We start from the raw sequence: 23,533 nt of genomic DNA on the forward strand, positions 1-23,533 counted from the left end.
CCTCACCTACATGTAATCATAACATATCTCTAATTAACAAAAAAAAAAAAAAAAAAAGCTTCCCACTCTCACATTCTCTGTCACTCTCTTCCTTTCTCCTTCTATTTCAAAAAAAAAAAAAAAAAATTGTCTCACATATCTTGTGTGTGCCCATATGCTAGTTTATAAATTAAAATTACAAAAAAGAACAGGACCTTTACTCGACATGGTTGGTTGGTTTCTTGGGACATGGGTTTCTTTCACACACTCAACCCACCCATGCACACATGGAATCTCATTCCCCTTTCTCCCTCTCTCTCTCAAGAAACCCCATTTCGCCACCATTTCTCAGAGTCACAGACAGAGACAGACACAGACCCCATATTCTTTGGACTCTTCCTTTCTTAGGGCTTCGCATTTTTGAATCTTTAAGTTCTTGAGCCCTGATCTTGTGCCCTCAAAAGAAAGTAGAGTTTGTATTTTTTCTTCTGAAAACCCACAAACTCCTCGGTTTTCTGTGTCAATTCCCCCATTGCGCGTGTGATCACAGAAACACAAAAAGGTCTCCCCCTTTCAAACTTTTTATTCCTTTGGGTTGCTCTGTGGTTTTGTGTTGAACATCGTTTCTGGGTGGCGGATATTTTTCTCTTCTGAGAATTTTCCCGGAAATTTCATTTCTTTGAGGGTGGAAAACAAAACCCACCTGAAATTATCATCTGGGGAAAGCTTGATCCTCTGTAGTCACAGCTCAGAGGGATCCGTTTCTCAGTTCATTTGCTTTTAGGGTTTTGCTCATCGTGCCTAAATTCTGGTTCTGAATCATGAGCTCTGCTCAGAATCACCACTTCAAGCTCCACAATGTCGAATTCCAAGATTATCCATTTCACCATTCGCACCAAGAATTGCGTTTTGGAAGCTGATCACGCTTAGTTTCTTTCAGGCATTTTCACAAACACCTGGGTGCAATTGACCTGGATTTCAATTTCTTGGCTCTGTTCATCTCGATTCTTTCCCTTGTAGAAGCCATGGGTTGTGTCCATGGCAAGTGTTGTGGCCGTTACCCCCAGTCTTCCGATGGTGATCTCCGGGACTTCAGAGATGCTGGTCCGTACAGCGCTCAGAGGAAGCACATACTCTCACAGAGGTCATTGGAGTTCGTCCCTGTTCCTTCACACGGCTATCGTTTGGAGTACTCTTTGTTAACACAGCGCGGCTACTATCCTGACTCGCCGGATAAGGAAAACCAGGACAGTTTCTGTGTTAGTAAGCAAGTCCGAGGTAACCCGAATATCCATTTCTTTGGTGTGTTTGATGGGCATGGCGAACTTGGTACCCAGTGTGCTAATTTTGTTAAGGACAGGTTAATAGAGATATTAGCCAATGATTCCACATTGTCAGCTGACCCTGTGAAATCTTACAATTCTGCTTTTCTAACGACGAATTATGAGTTGCATAATAGTAAGATTGATGATACTATGAGTGGTACCACGGCAATTACTGTGCTTGTTATTGGGGATACCCTTTATGTCGCGAATGTGGGTGATTCGAGAGCAGTGATTGCAGTTAAAGATGGTAATAGAATTATTGCAGAGGACTTGTCTTGTGACCAAACGCCATTTAGGAAAGATGAGTATGAGAGAGTGAAGCTGTGTGGGGCCAGAGTTATGAGTGTTGATCAAATGGAGGGTCTGAAGGATCCAGATATCCAGACGTGGGGTGATGAAGAGAGTGAAAGTGGTGATCCTCCAAGGTTGTGGATTCCAAATGGAAGGTATCCTGGAACTGCGTTTACAAGGAGTGTAGGTGATAGTACCGCTGAGACGATTGGTGTGGTTGCCAGTCCAGAGGTTTCAATGGTTAAGCTGACACCTAATCATCTCTTCTTTGTTGTCGCAAGTGATGGAGTTTTCGAGTTCCTCTCAAGCCAAGCTGTGGTTGATATGGTATGTCACTTTGACCATTTGTAGACTGCGATAAAGCTATTCTTCCATTGTTTGTTACCCTTTTAAATGATGCTCAACTGATTTTGTTATTGATGCATTGTATTTGAATGTCTCATTGCTAATACATTGATCTTTTGCCGCTTTTGGTATCTCAAGGATAGTTCATCATCTTGCATGTTGTACAATGACCAAGGCAAATGATTGTTTGTATGCTCTTGTGTCCATGTTGGTGTATGATACGTTGGGATTTGTTAGCTCTCGACATATAAAAGCAATAAGTACGGAAGAAACCTCTATTGCCATCAGAAAATAAGTTTGTTATTTGGAGTTGATTTTATAAGTACGGAAGAAACTTTAAATATCGTTGTGGAACATTGTTGATAAAACCATCTTGTCATTGGCATATCTATTATGGTTGTTGAGACTGAGCTCAATATAAACTAATGGTTGCACTATTGGTAGCTCATTTAGAATCATTAATGTCATGTTGTCGTATTTGTATCTAAGAATATTCCAAAAGTAGAAGTTGCTTGTGTACTTTCCTCTTTAGCATTTATGAACTGGTAAGTCGTTTGACATTTTACAGTTTGCAAGCAAGTTAGCGTTTGAGGTACTGCCCTTTCTTGTCCATATATCTTCTACCTGTGTAATATACCAATTTATATGTGGATTTCATCCTGTATAGTTACAGAGTTTTCATTAAATATGTAATTATTTAGCATCAATGCTACACCTAAAAGAATAAAATGTCAAACAGTTCTCTCTTTTTAATTTTTAAATATTTCTATTACTATCCTTCCTGCTCACAAATATTCACACACAATTCTTCGTACAGGCGGCAAGATATCCAGATCCTCGAGATGCATGTGCTGCCATTGCTGGAGAATCATACAAATTATGGTTAGAACATGAAATCCGGACAGATGATATAACAATAATCATTGTTCACATCAAAGGCTTGTCCAATGTATGATTTGTGTAAACCTTCTCTTAAGTTTATTACCTTTTCCTTAGGCTGATTCCAATGCCCATGCTTTGTACGAACTCCCATCGGTCCTTATAGTGGTAAGCTGTAAGATTCTTGGGTGTAGGATATGTGGTCCCTAGGGGCTTCCATAATAAGGTTACACTTTTTGCTTCTGTTTGGTTTCTATTGTAAAGTTGCACATTTTAAGCGGCAAATTTCTGATCATACGATTTAGCAGGGTGACATCGGACACTGGGTAACATATGCCCCATGTCCAGAAGAGGATTTAAATTTACAACTAGCTTGATGATATTATCTATAACATGAAGGAATAGAGGAATATGAGAAATCTTATTACACTCCTATTGTATTGCTGCTTCATATTGCGTTGCACATGACACATGCATAATCTCATATTAGCTATAGAGGGCATTGTTTTCCGATGTAAGCTCTATTGATTGGCTCGTTTACCAACTTTATATTGTGCGTGCTACAGTCAGCTGGTGGTGCTACAGATGGAGCTAGTGGGGCCAATAATAGGCCAGCAACAAGGGTGAGAAAAATTTCTGAGTCATCTGTAACCACTGGGTCGGAAGTTTACCGTTCTGTGAGAAGTGATTCCTCAGAAATACAGTCTTGTCAGCTTGTGCTTTCGATGAATCGAAGCCCAGCTATTGTTGTTCCATCTCCTACATGTCAGAGCCCTGTGAGTTGGTATGTCTGTTAAGCTGTCATATATTATTATGCGACTATTATGCTACAACTATCCATTTATGTTCCCTTCATTGACTGCAGCGGTTGAACTGAAAGGCCTTAATGCAGCTGCCACACGTCTCCTTGTTATTTTTCTTAAGTGGTACTTATTTACTCGATGTTCCCTTCAGACCTTTTATATCGGATACAATTCCAATTAAGTTGACCATAACAAGCTTATTATTGGAGAGATCACTTTGGAGAGTCAATCAATGCCTTTGTTCAAATACCTGACTCAATTTTTTCTGATTGCAGGATGTGTGTTAGCGGGGCATTCAGTCGTTACCAGAAGCGTTGGTTCTGCATGTAGAAGATGTTCCCCTGAACGCTAATCTCACAAATAACACGGTTTCTGACCTATGTGATATGCCTTGAGAACATATTCTCTTCTGCTAATCCAACAATATAGATAGAGGGAGGAAATGAGATTGAAGTAGGAGGTACATACAGTAGGTTCCTTTACATGGAATTTAGGGCGAACATTTCACATACTTAATCTTGTTGTTAGCTTCGGTTGTAATTCGTCATCTCCTAAAACTTAACGATGATTAGTAGATATAACATATTGTGTATGCTCCTACCACTTCGCTATATGTATAATATGATTTCCTCTTGAGACTGAATTGGATTCTTAACTGATTTAGGCATGACCTACTTATGAGCGGTAAATTGCGCTTTCTGTAACGCTATGGTTAGAGTTTCAGAATTCGAATCTTGTTTAACTTTGTTAACGATGAGAAGACGTGTGGTGTTATTTGGATGCTGATTTTTGAGCGATAATGTTGGATTGGATTCAATAATGTGATCGAGGTATGAGATTGTCATGGAATGTGGGGCTTTTTTCATGTTGTTTGCTTCCTCATCAAGTGGCAATATCTTCGGTGCAAGAGTGGCCTACATGCCTTCACCTTCTTTGGCGAACCTCAATTCTTATCCTAGCGATAACTACTTTGCCTGAAAATTGTAGTATGTTCCGGTGTATCTTGTATATTGGGATTTCAGACACAGATCTTGGTTATTGACCATCAATCAGGTTCCAACCGCTAGAAGCGATTGTACATAATATGCTTGTCTACAAGTTGCGTAGTGAAAACATTGCTAGCCAATCATCAACGGCTAAGACAGTGTCACGCGGTAGCGAGGTTCCGGTTGATTATCGCAGTTCTTAACCGAGGCTTAGGTTAAATTCTGTCGAGAAACAGTGTGGGGTTAGGACTTCGGAGTAAACCATCCCGAACTAGGTATATCTCGTCAGGTAAATACAACATTGTTACAACAAATATTACACGTAATACAAAATTCGTACACAAAATCGTTAGAAATTAGAAAAAAATGGACAGCTTCTCGTCTATCACATTCTGTAACATGTCACACTGTTCTAACAATATGCTTAATTTTTCAGCCCCCTTGCCCACTTCTCCAGTCACCACCATTTCTCCGCCAGCATTCTCCAATCTCCCATTTTCGTGGGATACGTTTTCTATTTCCGCTTGATCATCGTGCGCTAAACTTCGTTCATCCTCCATCCAGTCAGTCGTATTCGGGGTCTCGTGGATTTCACCATTAGGAGATGTTTCAGGAACGGCTACACCAGGTTCTACCAAGGGCTGACCTCTATGGGATGAAAGAGGGGCGCGCCCAACTTCGATGATTTCATCCAGAGACGGCTGATTAAGGTAACAGGGTGAAGGTCCGGCATCTTCAAGCCCCAACTTACCCAGATTTTCAAAAACTGCGTTAAGATGAGGACTCTCCAAGACATAAGCTGACGAAGAGGCCCCATTGGCTAAACCCATTAACCGCCAGTTGAAAATTCGTCTGAAGATCATAACCCAATTCGGGACTATATAGCAGCATGAGTCATGGCGCTGCAGTCGACAACTTCTTTGTAGCATTACATGTGCCTCTTTTATAGCAAGTGCACGTCCCATCATCTTACTTGAATTCGTCAGGTATTCGATCAAGCCATTTTCAAGTTCACCTCTCAGGTTCTCAATCTCCTTTCCTGCATTACAACATTGGGGTAGCCACGAAATATGGTCAGGAAAAGCTGGAAGCCTACAATCCCCTAGAGCTGACATTAGTGGTTCAACTTTTTCCGCTGAGCTCCATCCTACGCTTGGCAAGCACCATTTCACAACCCTGTACTCATCACTGAACTCCTCCAGCAAAGCAATCTCGGGGCAAGGCCAACTGGATGGATTTGATTTGACAGCAGCAGCAATTTCCTTCTGTGACCAATCCAATGCTTCGTTGAAGGCAAGGATACAGTTGTCTGGACCTGCTTCATAATCTTTCATTCTGTCTAGTGGCTCCAATGAAGAATTCAAGTGGGTAAGAACGAGTTCGAGTGTTTTTACATGATGAAGAATAGGTTGAAGGGGCGATTCACTTGCAAGCCATCGAAGCCCCTCCCTAAGTTGGTTGTCACTGAAAAAACCATCCAATTGTCCCATTTGCTGGCTTTCAACAAGCGGAACAACCAGAAAGCTGCTTATTCGTGACTTATCCAAGTCACGGAGACCCAAATTATCAACAATAGTGGAGTCATCAACATTGTTCTTGTACGAGCCACTTAAGATCAGAAGGGGCAAGCAGGAGCCGTAAGGTATCAACATTAGAAGGTTATGAAGACGGACTTTTTGCAAATTCCAAGAGATACTTTCAGATGTAAGGAACAGAACAGCACTTGCACCAGACACACTCTGACTTAGGTTATCAAAACTTGCATCCTTGACCACAGACAAATAGCAGTTCAGATCTGAACCAGCTTGGCCACGCACCCATTTCTTCCATATAGAGACACCAGGAGACGAAACTACGAGATCCTCATCATCATTGTCCGCATCATTTGCCGAAGGCATGAGTTTTGAAAGCAACCAGGGGGCTGCTCCCAAGAAGTGGCTCCTCTGCCCCAGGTCATCACCTTCTAGATTGTTCATCTGAGAACATACAACAGTTTTCCAACAGAGGCATCTAGCATCCGGGTTTCTTGTGCCCAGTATATCCGCTATTACATCTGAAACATTAAGTCTTGACCATGACCGACCATGGTTTTTAAATCTCTCCCTCAAGACGAGATCAATGTCAAACTCGCCAGAAATGCTTGGTTGCTACAAAATGAAACAAAAAAAAGTTCCAAGGCTAAGATAAATAATCAGTTGGATTTCTTTCCTAGCAAATGAACTATGTTCCAACAGATGTAAACACAACTCTCCTATAGGAACAAATGCTTCAAAAAGTCAGAAAAGAACATTATGGGACAAGAAATCCAGTAAGACAGCAGTGAACAAAGAAACAATCTCTAAAATCCAACAATTTAATTATCTTTCCATTGACGAAACTATTGAATCATGCTCAAACCCACAACAATAATCACCCAACTACAGCTACCTAAGCTCACAAAGAAGAAAATCTACTGCCTTTATGACTATCTTTTAAGCACAAACAAAAACAAACTTGCACAATAAAGCAGACAGTTATTTTAGTTTCATAAAATTGAAAAGGCTTACATCTGTCTTGAGTTGAATTGGCGGCCCCAATGATAAAGAATTCAATGCAGCATTTGCTGCCAACTGCTTTTTCTCTCGCAATTGTCTTAGCTTCAGAGCACGCCGCTTCCATAATCTGATGAGAAGAAAAGTGAGAACATGAAGGTACAGGATAACAATAGCCTCAACATACAGCCAAAGAAGTACGACAAGCTATATACCTCAGTATCAACTTAAGTTTTGCCTCTGCAATTTCTTCCTGTTGAGAACTCTCCATAACATCATTGTTTTCATCTATCTGATGAAGATCTGAAGGTTCCTCGGCTTCCAAGTTATCAGTGACCATAATTTGGATATCTGGATATTCCTTACCAGAACTATATATACCGACAGATCTCTCTTGTACAGATGTTTTTGACTCAATTTGCAGTGGCATTCGTTCCATGCCAGAATGCATGCTTCTCTCTGGAGAGTTACTAAAAAGAACATCATAATTTCGCTTCTCAATGGTACCAACTTTATCCGGCTGACGTGTAAATGATGAGAAACCCCACGGGGAAGGAGACACAGCAGCCACCTTAGGGGAATCTTCACTGTATATACCAAAAATTGGTGTTTGAATCGTTTGCTGCTTTTGTCTGGAATCTTCCGGAGATGAAAAGATTGGTGCTTGAATCATTTGCTGCTTTTGTCTGGCATCTTTTGGGGGTGAAAAAGCTTCAAAATTAGGCATTTCTTCATCAACTTCATGGAGAGGTTTTGTAACTTCAATGGCTGGAGCACGACGCACAGGACTTTTCTTTTCAACATATGAAATAGTTTTTGGTTCAGGCTTATTTGACTTAGTCAACTGAGTCTTTTTTGTTGCTTTAGAAGACGAGGGTATGACTTGACTAGAAGCCAAAACATCCTCTACTATCCTTCTTGACTTTTTCATATCGACAAGTTTAGAACACTTGGTAGGATAATCCTCATCACCATTGAGAAATGGACCTTCCTTCACAATATATGGCTCCTGGAATGACTTTATTACAAACCCATGATACTCTGAAAGGCTTTCAATTTCATCTTCCTAATTTCAATCATCAAAGCAGAGCATCAGATAAGTTAAAATGGTTCCTCCTTCACCACAGGGTACCAAAATGGAGTTGTAATCAAACCAAAGAATCATACCTCCATTGCCAGCCACTTGGCACCATCCGCAATAGGGAGACCTTGGTTATTCTGGAGACCTGCGTGTATAGAAGCAAGTGCCTGGGTTCGTAACTGGTCAAAACAGAAAAGATTGTTAGTTATCTTATCTGTACCAATATACAAATCTAACTTCAGCAGCAACAAGTAAATCACATCAGCTGAAGATGAGCGGTGTTATTATTCTGTTACAAGACCCTATGGCCGAATCTTACCGCCTTGGGTCAAAAGTATGAAAATCATTAGAGCCTAGGCCCTAGACACTGCAACCATACTTTAATCAAGTTCAACCCAAACTTCTATTCACAAAAGATTTCCATCCGAGTATAACACGGTTGATTTCACAACTTCTTCCCTTCTTTGAGTAAGAAAGCTACCAATCAAACACTTTAAACACTTATGCTCAAAGAAAACACTCAGAAAACCCTAGGTAAACCTTATCTTAAAAATATGCTAGGTTTAGTAGAATACTAAAACTCTACAACAGCATATTAGAACAATGGCTGAGACTTAAAAATCTTTTAAGCATAGCTTTTGATGACACAGAGTTCAAAAGTATGTTCAAAACATTTCCCTTGAATGTCATGGCTGAACATAAATATGTGATTGATACAGCTGGAAGGGAAGAAACAAAATCTTTAATATGATTCTGTCTATCCAGCTCAGCAAGTTTCTAGAACCACAAGCACATACTGCATTTTACAGTACTTGATGTTTTAGCAACTGAATGCCTTGCTGGTAGATAGAGCAGCTTGTTAATCTTTGTGTGAGGTCAAATATCCTAAACGTAATTGTGAAGCAGTACCTCAAAATAAGCAAAATTTAACCATACCTTTGAGAAGTGAGCATGCATTAGGCATGATTGGAGGTAACTTGCTTTCCTTGCAAGTCGAAAAAAAGCAATAAAATTACCAGTTCTGCAAGCTCTGCAAGAGGAAATCAATCGATATCAATATTCCAGTTTACACCCCAAAATTAGAAAACACATGTGAAGGAAGTGATTACCTAGCAACATCACGTGCAAATAGCACCTCTGAAGTTTGTCTTATTTCTGGAGTCATCTTTGCAAGATCAAGCGAGAGCTCTGCAGGTTCAACCTAGCACGAATCCCTTAATTTTAGACAACAAAATGAACAGGTACAACAGAGTGACTACTGCAGGAGACCTTACCATGTACCCAGGATGCTTGTCCAGCTTGAGAAGGGCATAATAACCTCGAAACTCTTTTTCTGTAGGAATGTTTATTCCTTTCTTTCTGTGATCATCATACAATTGGAACAATTCAACAGATGTTTTATTCATCTGTTCGATATTGAGGTGTGCATCAAATCCCTCAGCAAAGCCTTCTCCTCTTGAGTATTCACATAATTCATGCATGACAATTATGTGAAGTCTTATCTGAAACTCAATGCGTAACAATCAGTCAAACAGAGCTTTGTATTTATCACCAACCAGATGCATCTCCTTGAAGAAAAAAAAAATGCTGAGATAATATGTATGTGAAATACATAGAAAGGCAAATAGGAGTTTCTGAGTTACGTGCCTATACAAAGAAAGAAAAACATAACATGTGTACATATGAATAATTTAACCAGTGTTTTTTATACAGCTTGAAACCAGACGATGCAAAAGGATCTCAGAAACTATGAGGAAGAGCCATAAGAATAAGAGAATTTTGCTATCCCATTATCCTCACTCCTTTCATAAAAAATAAAAAATAAAAAAAAATCCACACATTTTTCTTCATACTAAATGTTGATAATTATGTAGTTATGTTAAAGCACTAGCATATCAGTAAACAGGAAGAAAAGTAAAGAGGATTCACCATTTGCTCCAGCATAGTAATAGCCTCTTGGTTAAAAATGTGCTGCATTCTCAAGTCCATTCGAATTGCTCGCATCCGATCCCACAGGAAGTTGTAAATTCTAAGAAACCTATCATTGTAAGGCTGATCAAGCAAATTGAGCAAATAATCAATTGTCTTCTGCAGGATTGGCATTGGTCTTATCAGGTTTGCATCTCGCTCAGCAGTTCTGTTATACTGCATACAAATGACATTAAACATCCATCACACTTTATCTTATTACAGAAGTAATTTCTAGAAGAGTGGGGGTGGGAAGGAATAGCACAAAGAATACCTTTTTAACAGCAAGGGACATGCTGGTTTGATTTCTATCCCCATCCAAGCGCTCATATTGATCAAGATCCCCTTTCCTTTCTCGTTCTGCCCTTTCTGACTCTAAAATATCAAGGAAAATTTAGTGAGATTAAAGGACCGAGTCTCATACTCTTCTAGCACAAAAGAAGAAAGGCAACGGATATAAATTACTAAAAATCTGGAGTGTTAATGTTTCATTGATATTTCCTCATTTATGGATGACATTATTGGCCATTTGTCCTACTTTCCTCCACATTTTATCAAGTGGTCATGCTAGAGACATAAAGAACCATAGATAATTGTGCATCATGGTTGGGAGGCATACCTGGACACATATCCGGGCACAACCCAATAATGATACCAGATGACTCCACGCCTTCATCCTCAGGTAATGCATTGCCATCACTACCACCCATAGCCAGTTCGGTAGATTTATATTGAGCTAATTTGTTCCTCTCAACATTAGATTGCTCATGTCTATTTGCAGAAACCCCTGGTTCTACATTATCAGGATTGTTTTGTGGAGTTTTACTTAATTCAACCTTGAACCGGGCTAACCGCTTAGTTTTGGCTTGCATTTCTCTGCAAATGACATCAGGAAAAATAATTTAGTAAACCTCAAGCTTGAGTAAGCATGTAGAAAATAACCAACACACCTTAAATTTTACCGTTCAGTACCCTCTTGAGTGGCATGAGAGTTTCCATGAAACACTTGATCCTCCGGAAGTAAAGGAGGTGACCTCGTCCTTTTGGCCACAGGGATGTTGGTCGCATTTCCTGCAGCAGCTTCAGAAATAGTATTGCTTGCAGATTGCAAAGACTTTTGATGTACCCGAGAATCAGGAGTACTAAAATTGGTATTTGATCTAGTATTGAACCCAACAGAAGATACAGAAGGCCTGGAAGGGTCATATGAGATTCACTCAGAATATTTCCCACCTCATTTTTGGGGATACAAAAGGGCATATGCAATAAAAATGCCACTAAAAATAACAGGTTTTACAAGTGCACAAATTCCATTGAATTTCTCTTTTTCCAAACCTAAAGACCCACTTTCACTTTACAGTAAAACACCGCTTGATAAACTTTGCAATGAAACTGTCCCATTTGTAGAAGAAGAAAATAATAAGAACTCTTATATTTCTCTCCTTATGCTGCTATGCATTGCACATATATCATAATCTATTTTGGTTGCCCAGACTACAGAAAGTAGATCCCAGTTGTGTTATGAATCTCAAAAAAATTTTAGGTCTCTACCAATATATGTTTATATAAGTTTTATAGTCATCTCAAGGAAAATGTGAATTTTCTTGGCCAACTTCCTTAGTCTTGGTATATAGTAAAAGTGGGAACCTTGTTCTTTTCGAGACCTGACCATTGTCATGTTTCAGAGGAAAATTTCTACCAGTATATGGACCCATCAAAAGGTGATACTAGAGAAGGTTCTTAAGGAAACCGCAATTCAGGATGATCAAGTAACTTCTGACGACTATCCATTTCAGAAGAGGGAAATGCATGCCTATATGCGAACCAACAGCCCGATCAAAAAATTGTGGGATTGAATAAAGTTATCTTACAGATTAAAGCCATATTTAAAACACAAAAGGAAACCATCCATATCATCTTTAATAAAAGATGAAGCACGTACCTATATAAGAAAAAAAAAAGTGTTCACGGGGAAAATACTTTTCTTCTCTATGATGATCCCATAGCAATGAGCAGACATGCAAACATAAAGAGACCAGTATTTTTGGAGATAATGTAGCTGAACTATTATGTGCTTGCCCAAAACATAGTTTCCCAAGTACCATACATGGCAGCGTTATGGTAAGCATACAACAGATGGATTTCATGAGAACATTAACAGTTTAATGTCACCCATCATTTCACACTCAAACACGCACGCACAAAGAGTTGAACTAAGAACTTACTCTTCAACTCCAACGGAAGGATGCAAATCCTCATAAGAGACCAAGGGAGGTGATCGTATTCTCGGAGCAACTAAGTGACTGCACATATTTACAAAAAAATCTGAGACTGAGTGGCTATAAGAAACTATTCAACCCCAAGTTGAAAAAGGTAAAGAAAACATATTAACCTCGTTATGGATCAACATAACGAGCATAGATCATATCACTAAAGTTGATACACTGGCCAAATTAAAGGTTTGCAGTCATATAATACAGTTTCATTTGCAGAAAAGTAAGCACACTTCTGACAGCTAGAGTCACTAGGTTGGCATAATGCAGTTTCTAATGTAAATAAGTGCAAATTCATCAAGATCAAACACAGACAACAAAATGAAAAAACTAACAAGAAAGAAAGGACTTAACCTTCTGGGGGCACCTTGAGTGGAATTTCTAAAATTGACATCTTTAGACAGAAAGGGAGGCGACCTGATCCCTTCAGTGTCTTGGAATCTGGACACCTTGGCAGTAACACTAGTTCCAGAATTACGAGAAACAACAAATGATGTGACAGCAGATGGCCTTTGATGAGCTTGGGTATCATAATTCTTAAAGGAGGATCTCTGCCCATGATCCCAAGTAGGATGAGACTCTGTGGACCTGGAAGCAAAAGAATATGAGTGATGACATTTCTGATTTAACAGCACCACTAACCAATCAAAATAAAACACAGGAGTTACATTAAACAGAAATGACTCACATGCGAATAAATGCATACATGAAAATGTAAAGCACAGAATCACGATGCTATTGCCAAACATAAGGGTCTGTACATGTATCAGAATCACGTGCAAAATGTATATCCAGCTCCTTAGTTTAAAGCTACAGTAAGCTTATAGGTTGGTGTTTATCTTTACACAGACAAGCCTCAAGCACTCAGTTCTCCAAGACCACATGCAAAAGTAACTCACCAAGGGGTAGAAGCGATGCTAATTGTAATTAGTATTCTAAAATCATCTTAAACACAAAATAATGAATGTACAATTACAGGCATTGTCGTACCTATGAACTCCTGCAGATGGGTGAGAAGGGCTTGCAGCAGGACGAGCTCTTTCAAAAGCCAAAGGAGGTGAATGCAGCTGCCCTGAAGATTCAGGCCGCCTATGGTGAAATAAAATCAATAAGTTTTTAATACATAACGGAACCCAAATGCTCAATGGCTATTTAATAACAGGTGTTTATGCATAACTCAGGTACATTCATGCATCAATAATATATCACAACACTATTTTTTTCTATGACGTGTCATAAATTACACATACACCATAAGAATGTGACAGCATTGAGACAGATAAATACGGCAAAAATCATATAATACCAAGTGAAAAACATAATAACAAATTTAGCTGTTTACTGTAACAAGGGTTGTCCTTACCTATAGACTCCCGCAGATGGGAAAGGTTGACTCGCAGCAGGACGAACTCTTTCAAAGCCTAAAGGAAGAGAATACAGCTGCCCTGGAGCTTCAGGCCCCCTAAGTTCAAATAAACACCAATATATGTGACTCAGCACATTCATACATCAATAATATATCACAGCACCATATTTTGCTATGACATATGCAGATAAATTAAACATACAACAATAACTTTGTGATCGCATTGGGACTCCTGCAGGGATGACTCGCAGCAGAAGGAGCTCTTTCAAAGGCCAAACGACCTAGAGATTCAGGCCCCCTAACATAACCGAACCCAATTGCTCAATTGATATTCAATCATATATTTTTACACTGCTCTTTTGAATCAATCCAGACTTGCACATAATCCTTAAACTCAAAGAAGATATACAGATTTAGAAAGCTGACGTGAGCTATTTTTATAGAATTTGATTCAACAAGCACCCAAGAATTTGAACTCGATCACGCGAATACATTCTTTTTCTTCAAAAACACTCTTCTACTCATACAAAATTGGGCACTAAAGTCTGCCCATTTATCCAAATTTCTGTCATATGCTTAAACCAAAAAAAGAGAAATATAATATCAGAAATTCTTAGAGAGCGATATACAAAATTAAAAAAAAAAAAAAAAGATTGATACTTTGGATTAGTTTCGAATATCCCAAAGAAACCCACGTGATGAACAATGAAGAAAAATTGAGAGAGCGAACCTGGACGGAGAACGCAGCGGAGCAGCGCCGGAAAAAGGAGGGGTGGTCGGCGGAGAAGGCGAAGGCGGCCGACCGCCGCCAAGGTTTCCGAAAAGTGGCTGCGATCCCGGCGGTCCTGTTGGTCCTGACGCCTTGCCAAATCCCGGGTACATTTGTGTGATCAGAGTGTGTCTTCTCTTGCTGATGGTTTGCTCTCATCTATTTGTTTCAAACTTTTGAAATCGCGGAGAAAACCAGCAACTTTTGAGCTTCGAAACTTGAAAGCATGAAACGCCAAGTGACGATGTGGGTAATGGGCCAGATTCAAGCCCTACTCAGCCCATTTCGAACTATTGGGCCTTTAGTTACAGGGGCCGCATCACATAACCGATGACAAAGAGTTCAAATCAAATGTTCGCTTTCAAAATTGATAGCAAATTTAAATTAATTTAAATTGATTATTAAATGTTTTGAATTTAATAATGAGCGGTGATTATTTTTTCGAGAAATGATAATGAGAGATACTAGTCACACATTTTTTTATGCCGTAACTTTTTTTAATTTATTTGATCAAACGATTAAAAATAAAAAAAATAAATGAGAAATAAGAAAAGTGTGACTAACATCACCTTTTAATAATTAACCAATTCACTCAGTTATAAAATTTAATAATTAAATTTTTTTCTCACCATGCACCTAAACATTTGTAACGTATTCGTTTACTTAACTTTTGTTAATTTTTTTTCAAAATTAAAGAAGTAATATTTAATATGAAAGTTATTTAGAGTTATGTGAAAGAACACATGATAAATGATTAGTTATACGGTGAGTATACACCATAATTTAAAGAGAACTTTAAAGAAAAGCTTCCGGTACTGTTCATTTTAACGAAAACCATATTTTTACACTAAAAAATCAATCCTGATACTATTCACTTTATCTTTTATTTTGTCATTTTCGTTAAAATTCAAAGTTTTTAAAATTTTTCTCATTAATTTTTCTTAATTTTAAAAATGAGAAAAAATAATCTTTATTATGATATTTAGTCTACTGTCAACGAAAATCCTCGACTAATTAGGAATCTTCGGGAGATGCTCTAACAGAGGATATGGTTGATTTTGCGTCCATGTTCAATATTACAATTTCCACATAAGTCTATTCGAAAGTTTTCCAAGAAAACGTATCGACCAAAAAAAACAGCGAGGAGAGTGAAGACATGGCTGCGCCTACACCTGCACCGCCAGGTTCAGTTCAGAAAACTGAGGAAGAATGGCGGGCTGTTCTCTCCCCGGAACAGTTCAGGATTCTGCGCGAGAAAGGAACTGAGTAATTCCTTTCTCTTTTCTTTATCTGCCTGTTCCTATTTCTAATTTTGGTCATCATATTTTATACTATGATCAATTTAGATATGTCTCAATTCTCATGTGATATTTGGAATTTGATGGGTTCTGTCTTTTCTCTGGATTTTTTGATTAGTCTGGTCGATTGAAGAAATTTATGGATTTTGTTGTTCTTGGATGGTATATTCAATATTTTTTTTTTAAATCTTCTGTTTCTCTGATAATTTTTTTGTATTTTTTATAATATAACTCATAAAACATGTTGTCATTTGCAAGATTGTATAACATATTCTAAGTCTAAAAATTTGTTAGCCACAAAAAATATAGCATCTGTGATGAATTGGCAGAAGAACACCCATGAAGTGCTTTAGGGTTTACTTGCTTACTAATGGTATTCAACTGTTTTTAAGTCTGCTTGCAAAACTAAGGCTATTTGATAACCATTTCGTTTTCAGTTTTTAGTTTTTATGTTCGTTTTTGTTAACACGTTGAAGACCTTTTTGTCTTCCATTAAGATTTAGAAAAATTCCCACTCGAGGCCCTTCCAGCAGTAATTGAACTAAAATCGAGAATCATCGAGTTGTCAAACTTCTGAAAGATACAAAATTTTGCCAAATCTCCAAATTTACCCTACTTCTTGTGTATATAATATGTATAGAATTAGATTTCGGAGGAAATTACTCCAGTTACCAATTTAATACATGTTATCTAATCCCTTCGCCTTGATTACAATGTTGGGGAGATATTAGTATCTGTACAATGTGTGAATTGATTAAGTTAGACTTGCTTACGGTTGGAGTTATGCAGGGCAAAATTCACTGGGGAATATGACAAGGTTTTTGAAGAAGGGGTTTACAAATGTGCTGGTTGTGGAACACCGCTTTATAAGTCAACTACCAAGTTTGATTCCGGATGCGGTTGGCCTGCATTCTACGAGGGTCTGCCTGGTGCCATAAACCGATCGGTGTGTTCCTGTTGCTGATAATACAAATGTTGTTTGTTTTTGTTTTTAGCTAATGCATTTTGCTGACATTGGATGTAACTGAAACAACTATGTACGTACTTCAGCCTGACCCAGATGGGAGGAGAACTGAGATCACATGTGCAGCTTGCGGCGGTCACTTGGGGCATGTTTTTAAAGGGGAAGGGCACAAGGTGCCGACAGATGAACGCCACTGTGTCAACAGCGTTTCCATCAAGCTTGTTCCTGAAACGTCTGCATGATGAGGTCTTTTGGATCGTTGTCACAACAGATCTAGCTGCTTTCTTACGCTTAAACCTTAACGTGATTTCTGCCGTGTATGAAGAGAACACAAAGATTGTTAATCTGAATCTGAATGTTGCTGAAGGGCCAATAAAACCTCTTTGTTTTAGTTTCTTGTTTCATGGATGAATTTTTCCTGCCTATTCCAGCAACAACATTGGATTGTGTTAAATGTGATTTTTCTTCAGCAGCTACAGGCACCGAGTGCCTGTAGGTACCGTAGAATCGGTCTCAAAAGTGCTCCAAGTTCAAGCAATTATTTGATGGGAAATTTGGAAGACAAACTTTTTAGAATTCGTCTTCTGTGATTAGAGATATAGCCACTCGAGGCCGATTAAGTTGTCCTCGAGTTCCCCTCGAGCATTTCATCGTGAAAATTATTCTTTGACGCTAGTTCATCGCGAAAATTATTCGGTTATGAAGTCTTCGGAGGTTGTCATCATCCCTCATCAAGCTACGTTTACTCTGTGCAATAGTAGAAAGAAGTATTGTTTTTTGCATTACTGCGTGAATTGCATAAAGGAGTGTTGTCTTTGCACCATTGCGTAAATTCGAACCCGTTTGACTTCCTTATCTAACAAACAAACAAACAAAAATTGCTGACTCAAAACTCAAGTGTCTTGACTTGTCCAACTGGTACAAGTGAACGAGAAGGACACCGGCCCAACTTCTTGTTGGATTTGGTATAAAATTGGAATTGTATTCCTAACTAAAGTAGGAATCCTAGTTGTAATGAGTATAGGAAACTTGGACGCAAGTTTCCAGGTGGTGTTTGGATTCTAACTTAGTTTAGGATTAGGTTTGTGGCTAGGTTGTCTAGTATAAATATGTGTAAACCTTAACGTTAGGGTGTGTGAATTTGAGAGACTTGAGAGGCAAGAGAACTACTGTGAAGATTAATGTGAGTTCTTTTGTAATCCTTTATTAATTAATAAAGTGAGTTTCCATTGTTCATATCTTTGTGTGATTGTTTTGGTTTAGTCATCTTGCTTGTGTTACAACAAGTGGTATCAAGAGCTTGGTTCAATGATTAAGCCAAAACAATGACAAAACCTGAAGACTCTAGCAAGAGTAAAGATGATGGGGGCACTGAGGTTACCAAAACATCGGTGCAAAGTGCTAGGTTCGAGATCGAGGAGTTTGTCGGGACTAATAACTTCGCTATGTGGCAGTGCGAAGTTAAGGATGTGTTGATACAACAAGGACTACTTGTAGTACTTGAAGATATGCCTATGTCGATGAAAAAGGAGGAATGGCAGCGGCTGAATGCGCATGCATGTTCCACAATTCGATTATGTCTTGGCAAGGCACAAAAGTATGGTGTGATGAATATTTCATTGGCCAAAGGACTATGGGATACACTGGAGTCCAAATATTTGAAAAAGAGTGTAGAAAATAGACTTTATCTTAAGAGTAAGCTTTATCGTTTCCAATATAAGGAAGGAACGAAGATGATTGATCATCTCGAAGAGTTTAACAAAATGATTGCTGAATTGTTGAATTTAGAAGAGACGATCAAGAATGAAGACAAAGCGTTGCTTGATGAATTCTTTGCCTGAATCCTATGAATCATTTGTTACGACATGGATTTATGGTAGAGAAACTACTAAATTTGATGAGATCTCAAGTGCTGTGATGAATCATGAAGTTCGAAATCTTGATAGACAAGAGAGGAACAACTCTGAAGCACTAATGGTGAGAGGAAGATCAAAAGAAAGAAAGTCTGCAAATAGGAAGAAAAGCAAGTCTCGCACAAGAGGTAACTCAAGCAACAGAAAATTCTTGGATAAAGATGAGTGCGCTTTTTGCCATGAGAAGGGACATTGGAAGAAGCATTGTCCTAAAATCAAGGCTAAAAACAAGGAAAGGAAATATGAGGATTCAGAGGCAAACATTGTTGAAACTGATGATGAGGATTTTGTTTGTGCCCTAACAACAGCAGAAAGCATAGACTATGTAAATCAATGGGTGCTTGACACTGAATGCACTCATCATATGACTTCCCAACGTCATTGGTTCTCATCTTTCAAAAGTATCACTGGAACTGTGTATATGGGTGACGATAATCCATGTTCAACGCAAGGGATTGGCAGTGTTATGATTAAGCATCATGATGGTGTAGTTCGAGAGTTACAAGGAGTAAGATATGTTCCAGACCTCAAGAAGAATTTAATTTCCTTAGGCACCCTTGAATCCCAAGGTTGCAAATTTTATTCTGAGAATAATATACTTAAGGTAGCTAGAGGGGCGTTAGTGATAATGAAGGCTCCAAGAAGAGGTTTGCTTTACTTGTTGGAGGGCAAAACCATGGAAAAACAGGTGGCTATGGTGGCAGAAGGTGATCAAGAGGATACATCTTCTCTATGGCATATGAGGTTGGGGCATGTGGGAAACAAAGCACTGCAAGGGTTGATTAAACAAGGGATTTTAAAGGGAGCCAAAAGTGGAAAAATAGACTTTTATGAACACTGCATTGTTGGCAAACAAACAAGGGTAAAATTTGGCACTGCAATACATCAAACTGAGGGTATTTTGGAGTATATACACTCAGATGTCTGGGGTGTTGGAAGTATGCCCACAAAGCCACTCATTTGATGTAATAGCTTTTTGGAATACTTATTGTGTTAAACTTTTATATGTTTAATAGAGGGCAAAGCTTATTGTTAATCACTATTTATAGTATCTTGTGTTTAAGCAATAAGGGAATCCAAGGAATGTATTTGATCTAAGAGACAAAGTGATTTAAGTTAGTTAAATTAACGAGACCTTTCTCTTATGTTCATTCCTAAAACGTTCCTAGCCATAGGATTGCCAAATGGGCATTGACAATCCGCTAAGGTTAGTATGTGTTATGTCGACTCAAGCGTGAGTATGAACTAGTCTCAAGTCATTTGGTGTTGGACACTAAGGCAAACACATAGGTGCTCGAAAGAGTAATCGAGTACACTGAACAACGATCAAACGAGAGTTCGAACATACATGTCATGTGAGAACTCAATAGTTGCAATATGCAAAGTAGTCCTTTGACCTGAGGCATCATTGATGTCTAATGGTTAGGTCCTTGATCTTTGATTATGTCAACGGCATTCCATTGGAGTGTCCACGGCATTGTTGGGGTCAAGCTATCTAGTCATGTAGGCATATGAATGCACAACAAGGGATCTCTAACCTTCCATGGTGGAAGGAGAATACTCTAAGATATGATTCGAGAGTCTTTGGCCAAAGCATATGAATATGACTAAGGAAGGTTGTTCCAAATCTTATTCAATTGAATCATATAGAGAAATATCACATTGGATAGTAGACATGAAACAAACTATCACTTAAACAATGTGATTAAGAGTATTGTATTAGAGAAGGACCGTATTGCATTGTAGTTGTAACTGGATAGGTTCTCCAACCACTTCTACTTAGCTTGGGTAACCATGACATGCTGCTAGGCGTCACCCATGGTTTGTGGAAGCCCTAAAGATTAGCAAACACTAATTTTAAGGGAGAATTGAAATGTGGTTTCAATTCACAATCGATCGTTAAGAGTAACATCGCCCACTACCTCGCTAATTGGAACCTAATGGATCGTACACCGAGTAAGGATATAAGTGAAGAAATTATATGAAATGGATAAGCAATTAAATGGTTTAATTGAAGAATGGTCAAGATTAATTAAATAGTTAATTAATTATACGAAACGTTCGTATTGGGCGTTTAAGTTAGTTTTGGGCTTCGGGGCACAAAAACGTTTTGGTCCACAAGGCCCATTATGTTTAAGTTGTATGACAACTAAAACAAAATGGGCAATTAAGCCCAATAACAACATATTTTCGGCCATAAGGGTGAGGGGTAGCAAACTTGTATTAATTACAAGTTTGCCACTCACATGAAATGAAGTATAAAATCAACATTATAGCTTTGTTTCAAATTAGGGTTTTCTAATGGAATTTGGGTGAAACTTATTCTCTCATTTTCTACATAGAGGCCGGCCACTTAGGGGAGGAACATCTAGCAATCTTCTTCTTCCCTAAGTCATCCATTTCATCTTCACACTACATCTTTGGTGTGGAGACTTGGAGACACCAAACCTTTGGTGTTTTTGGAGAACAAATCCTCAAATCCTCAAAGAAGAAAAGGAGCACTAAAAGGGAGGAAATCACAAGGAAGATCCAAGGAGCAAGGAGGTGACTTGAAGGCCCTCCACTTGGGTGAATCCCTTGTGTAATCAAGGATGAGCTTCAAGGGTAAAGAATCTCTAAATTCTTATTCTCTTTAATATTGTTAAAGAGTCTTATGGTTCACCATATAATAGGCTTTGAAAGTCATGGGTTTTATGAATTGTTTTTGAATGCATGCCTACTTTAAAGTGTTATTAGTATGCCTATGTATTCAAATGTTCATGCATGTTCTTAGCTAGGACAAAATTTTTCCTTCAAGTGGTATCAAGAGCCTAGGCCTAGTTTATGGTGGATCCTTTTGGGTTTTGTGATTTTTCATATTTTGTGATTTAAGTGTTGTAAATGTTACGAGCTTTGTTCTTGCTTTGAATATAAATTTTGCTTGAAAATTTAGCATCTCAAATGTTGTAGATGTATTTCATTAAAGCATGAATAATGGAACTAAAAGTTGGTGCCAAGTGTTTTGGGATTTTCGGCCAAATCCAAAGGGTGAGTTTTTGGGTTCTTGTTAGCCTTGTTAAAATGGTTTTAATGTGCTTTTTGGAACCCCTAAGTACCCTAGGATATTAACCCTCTTTTGAGTTGTGAAAAATTGAGTTTTGGTAAGTGAAAACATTCATGGAGCTATTATGAGTTTTCATGAGTGTTCTTCAATGTTCTTGAAGTTCTTGCCAAGAACAAAAATTTTTGAAGTTTTGATTCAAAAGTTTTTTGTTTTTCATAAAGTTTTGATTATTAATTGATGGGTGATGATTATTGGTGAGAAATGATTAAATGGCTTTAATTATGTCAAAGATATATTTTCTTTTCAAACCATCCCCACCATCTTTAATCTCACCCACCAAAATCCACTTACAAAATTTTTTTTTATCAAAAATCTCAATGATGGCCGGCCACCCCTCAAGTGGGGTACTTTTGTGCAATTATATAAAATGTTGATACTTTTGTATATTTGAATTTTGGCCCAAAAGTTTGTGTTTTGCAAAATGGCCCAAATAAAATGAGAACAAAAATTGTTTTGTCTCTTTAATGAGAATTGGATTTTCATTATATTTAGTTCCATTTAAATCAATTCTATGGATCCAAAAACCAATTGTTTAAAGTTGCTTTCTTAGTTAATTTAGTTAATTAAGAAAAGGGTGATTATGAACCAAAGGCCTCGATAATTGAGCTATGTGATTGGCCGATTTACATTATGAATGCTTGGGTTTTAAGTTATGTAGATTTGAATGTAATTTGATTAATTCAAGTTGTTGTATTGGGCATAAGTCCTTCAATTTGTTGTAAAGGGCATAAGCCCATTATTTGTGTTGTAAAAGGGCATAAGCCCTTCTTATTATTTCATGTATTCCTCTTTGTTTATATGTATGCAAATTGGAATAGTTGGGTCCAACGCCCAATAGGAAATAACGGTTTAATTGGATTAAACGCGTAACTAAAATCAACAACTATCTACCTTAAACCCAAGGTCCAACACAAGGCTCGTGTTGGATCAAATCAAACGGTTCATAATCATCCTAAAACCTAATATGACTATATAGTCCATATGAGGATGCAATGCGTTCGTTAGTAGTTCCATATAGTCTCGCTTGTTTCAACGAAACAGTGGGAGTATTATATGCTACTAATTCATATTAACTTGGACCAATAGTTATGATAGGGCCATGTTCTTTTAATATGATTAAAATGTTTTGATGTAGCCCAAAACTACTCCCTCAACAAACGAATATTAAGTTGGTAAACGAGAGGTGTTTTGAACATTTCTTCGTAGGCCTTCCACCGTGGTGGGCTCCAATCGTTTGTGACTTGTACACCGGCTTCACCCTATCATGGGGGAGTACAAAGTGCATGCTTACACTCAGGAGGAGTCCATAAACATATGATGAGGTAAGTGTAGGCAACGAGGATAGCCAACATCGTATCATCGTGAGGTTATTCTTGAACCCCTACACGAACTAAGCATGGTGGGAATAACTTAACTAAGTGCAATGGTGCCAACATCGTATCATCGTGAGGCAACATTCTCTAGAGGCCAAACAAGATGGGTAATTACAAACGTTGTAAATGAGTAAAGCGTTATTCTCTCATCATTATTTTTGCTAACCAACATCGTATCATCGTGAGGTGGGCTTGGTAATGGTGAGTCTCCCATACCCCGCTAAGAGTTCAACATAACTCTCGGATTCTATTGAGGGATATGGAATTTGCCAAAAATAGCGGGTGG

General features: G+C 38.3%; 3 protein-coding genes across 6 annotated transcripts; 2 read left to right on the forward strand and 1 right to left on the reverse strand.

The window, feature by feature from the left end:
• Positions 1-272: 272 nt before the first annotated feature.
• Positions 273-4,513, forward strand: LOC137735873 (probable protein phosphatase 2C 35). Its single transcript, XM_068475227.1, has 5 exons — positions 273-1,922; positions 2,758-2,889; positions 3,386-3,603; positions 3,685-3,745; positions 3,898-4,513. The coding sequence occupies exons 1-4, from the start codon at positions 1,005-1,007 to the stop codon at positions 3,689-3,691; spliced, it is 1,275 nt and encodes a 424-aa protein (XP_068331328.1). The 5' UTR covers positions 273-1,004; the 3' UTR covers positions 3,692-3,745; positions 3,898-4,513.
• A 141-nt stretch (positions 4,514-4,654) lies between these two features.
• On the reverse strand, positions 4,655-14,839 carry LOC137735872 (SAC3 family protein B-like). Of its 4 annotated transcripts, XM_068475223.1 has the most exons (16): positions 14,558-14,839; positions 13,825-13,923; positions 13,452-13,550; positions 12,816-13,049; positions 12,414-12,491; positions 11,151-11,381; positions 10,808-11,064; positions 10,463-10,563; positions 10,150-10,365; positions 9,495-9,722; positions 9,330-9,421; positions 9,157-9,250; positions 8,307-8,399; positions 7,355-8,205; positions 7,155-7,269; positions 4,655-6,755 (listed from the first exon to the last, which is right to left on the reverse strand). In XM_068475223.1, exons 1-16 carry the CDS (start codon positions 14,707-14,709, stop codon positions 4,965-4,967), a joined length of 4,731 nt encoding a protein of 1,576 aa, XP_068331324.1. In that variant the 5' UTR covers positions 14,710-14,839; the 3' UTR covers positions 4,655-4,964. The 4 variants fall into 4 exon arrangements, with proteins under 4 accessions (XP_068331324.1, XP_068331325.1, XP_068331327.1 ...); XM_068475224.1 differs by lacking the exons at positions 13,452-13,550; positions 13,825-13,923; positions 14,558-14,839 and adding an exon at positions 13,150-13,420; XM_068475226.1 differs by lacking the exons at positions 12,414-12,491; positions 12,816-13,049; positions 13,452-13,550; positions 13,825-13,923; positions 14,558-14,839 and having other exon boundaries at positions 4,656-6,755; positions 11,161-11,281.
• Positions 14,840-15,634: 795 nt separating this feature from the next.
• On the forward strand, positions 15,635-17,288 carry LOC137735874 (peptide methionine sulfoxide reductase B5-like). Its single transcript, XM_068475228.1, has 3 exons — positions 15,635-15,862; positions 16,684-16,840; positions 16,945-17,288. The coding sequence occupies exons 1-3, from the start codon at positions 15,753-15,755 to the stop codon at positions 17,098-17,100; spliced, it is 423 nt and encodes a 140-aa protein (XP_068331329.1). The 5' UTR covers positions 15,635-15,752; the 3' UTR covers positions 17,101-17,288.
• The last annotated feature ends 6,245 nt before the right edge of the window (positions 17,289-23,533 follow it).

The sequence above is a fragment of the Pyrus communis genome, chromosome 6 (genome assembly GCF_963583255.1).
Source record: "Pyrus communis chromosome 6, drPyrComm1.1, whole genome shotgun sequence".
Lineage (NCBI taxonomy): Eukaryota > Viridiplantae > Streptophyta > Magnoliopsida > Rosales > Rosaceae > Pyrus > Pyrus communis.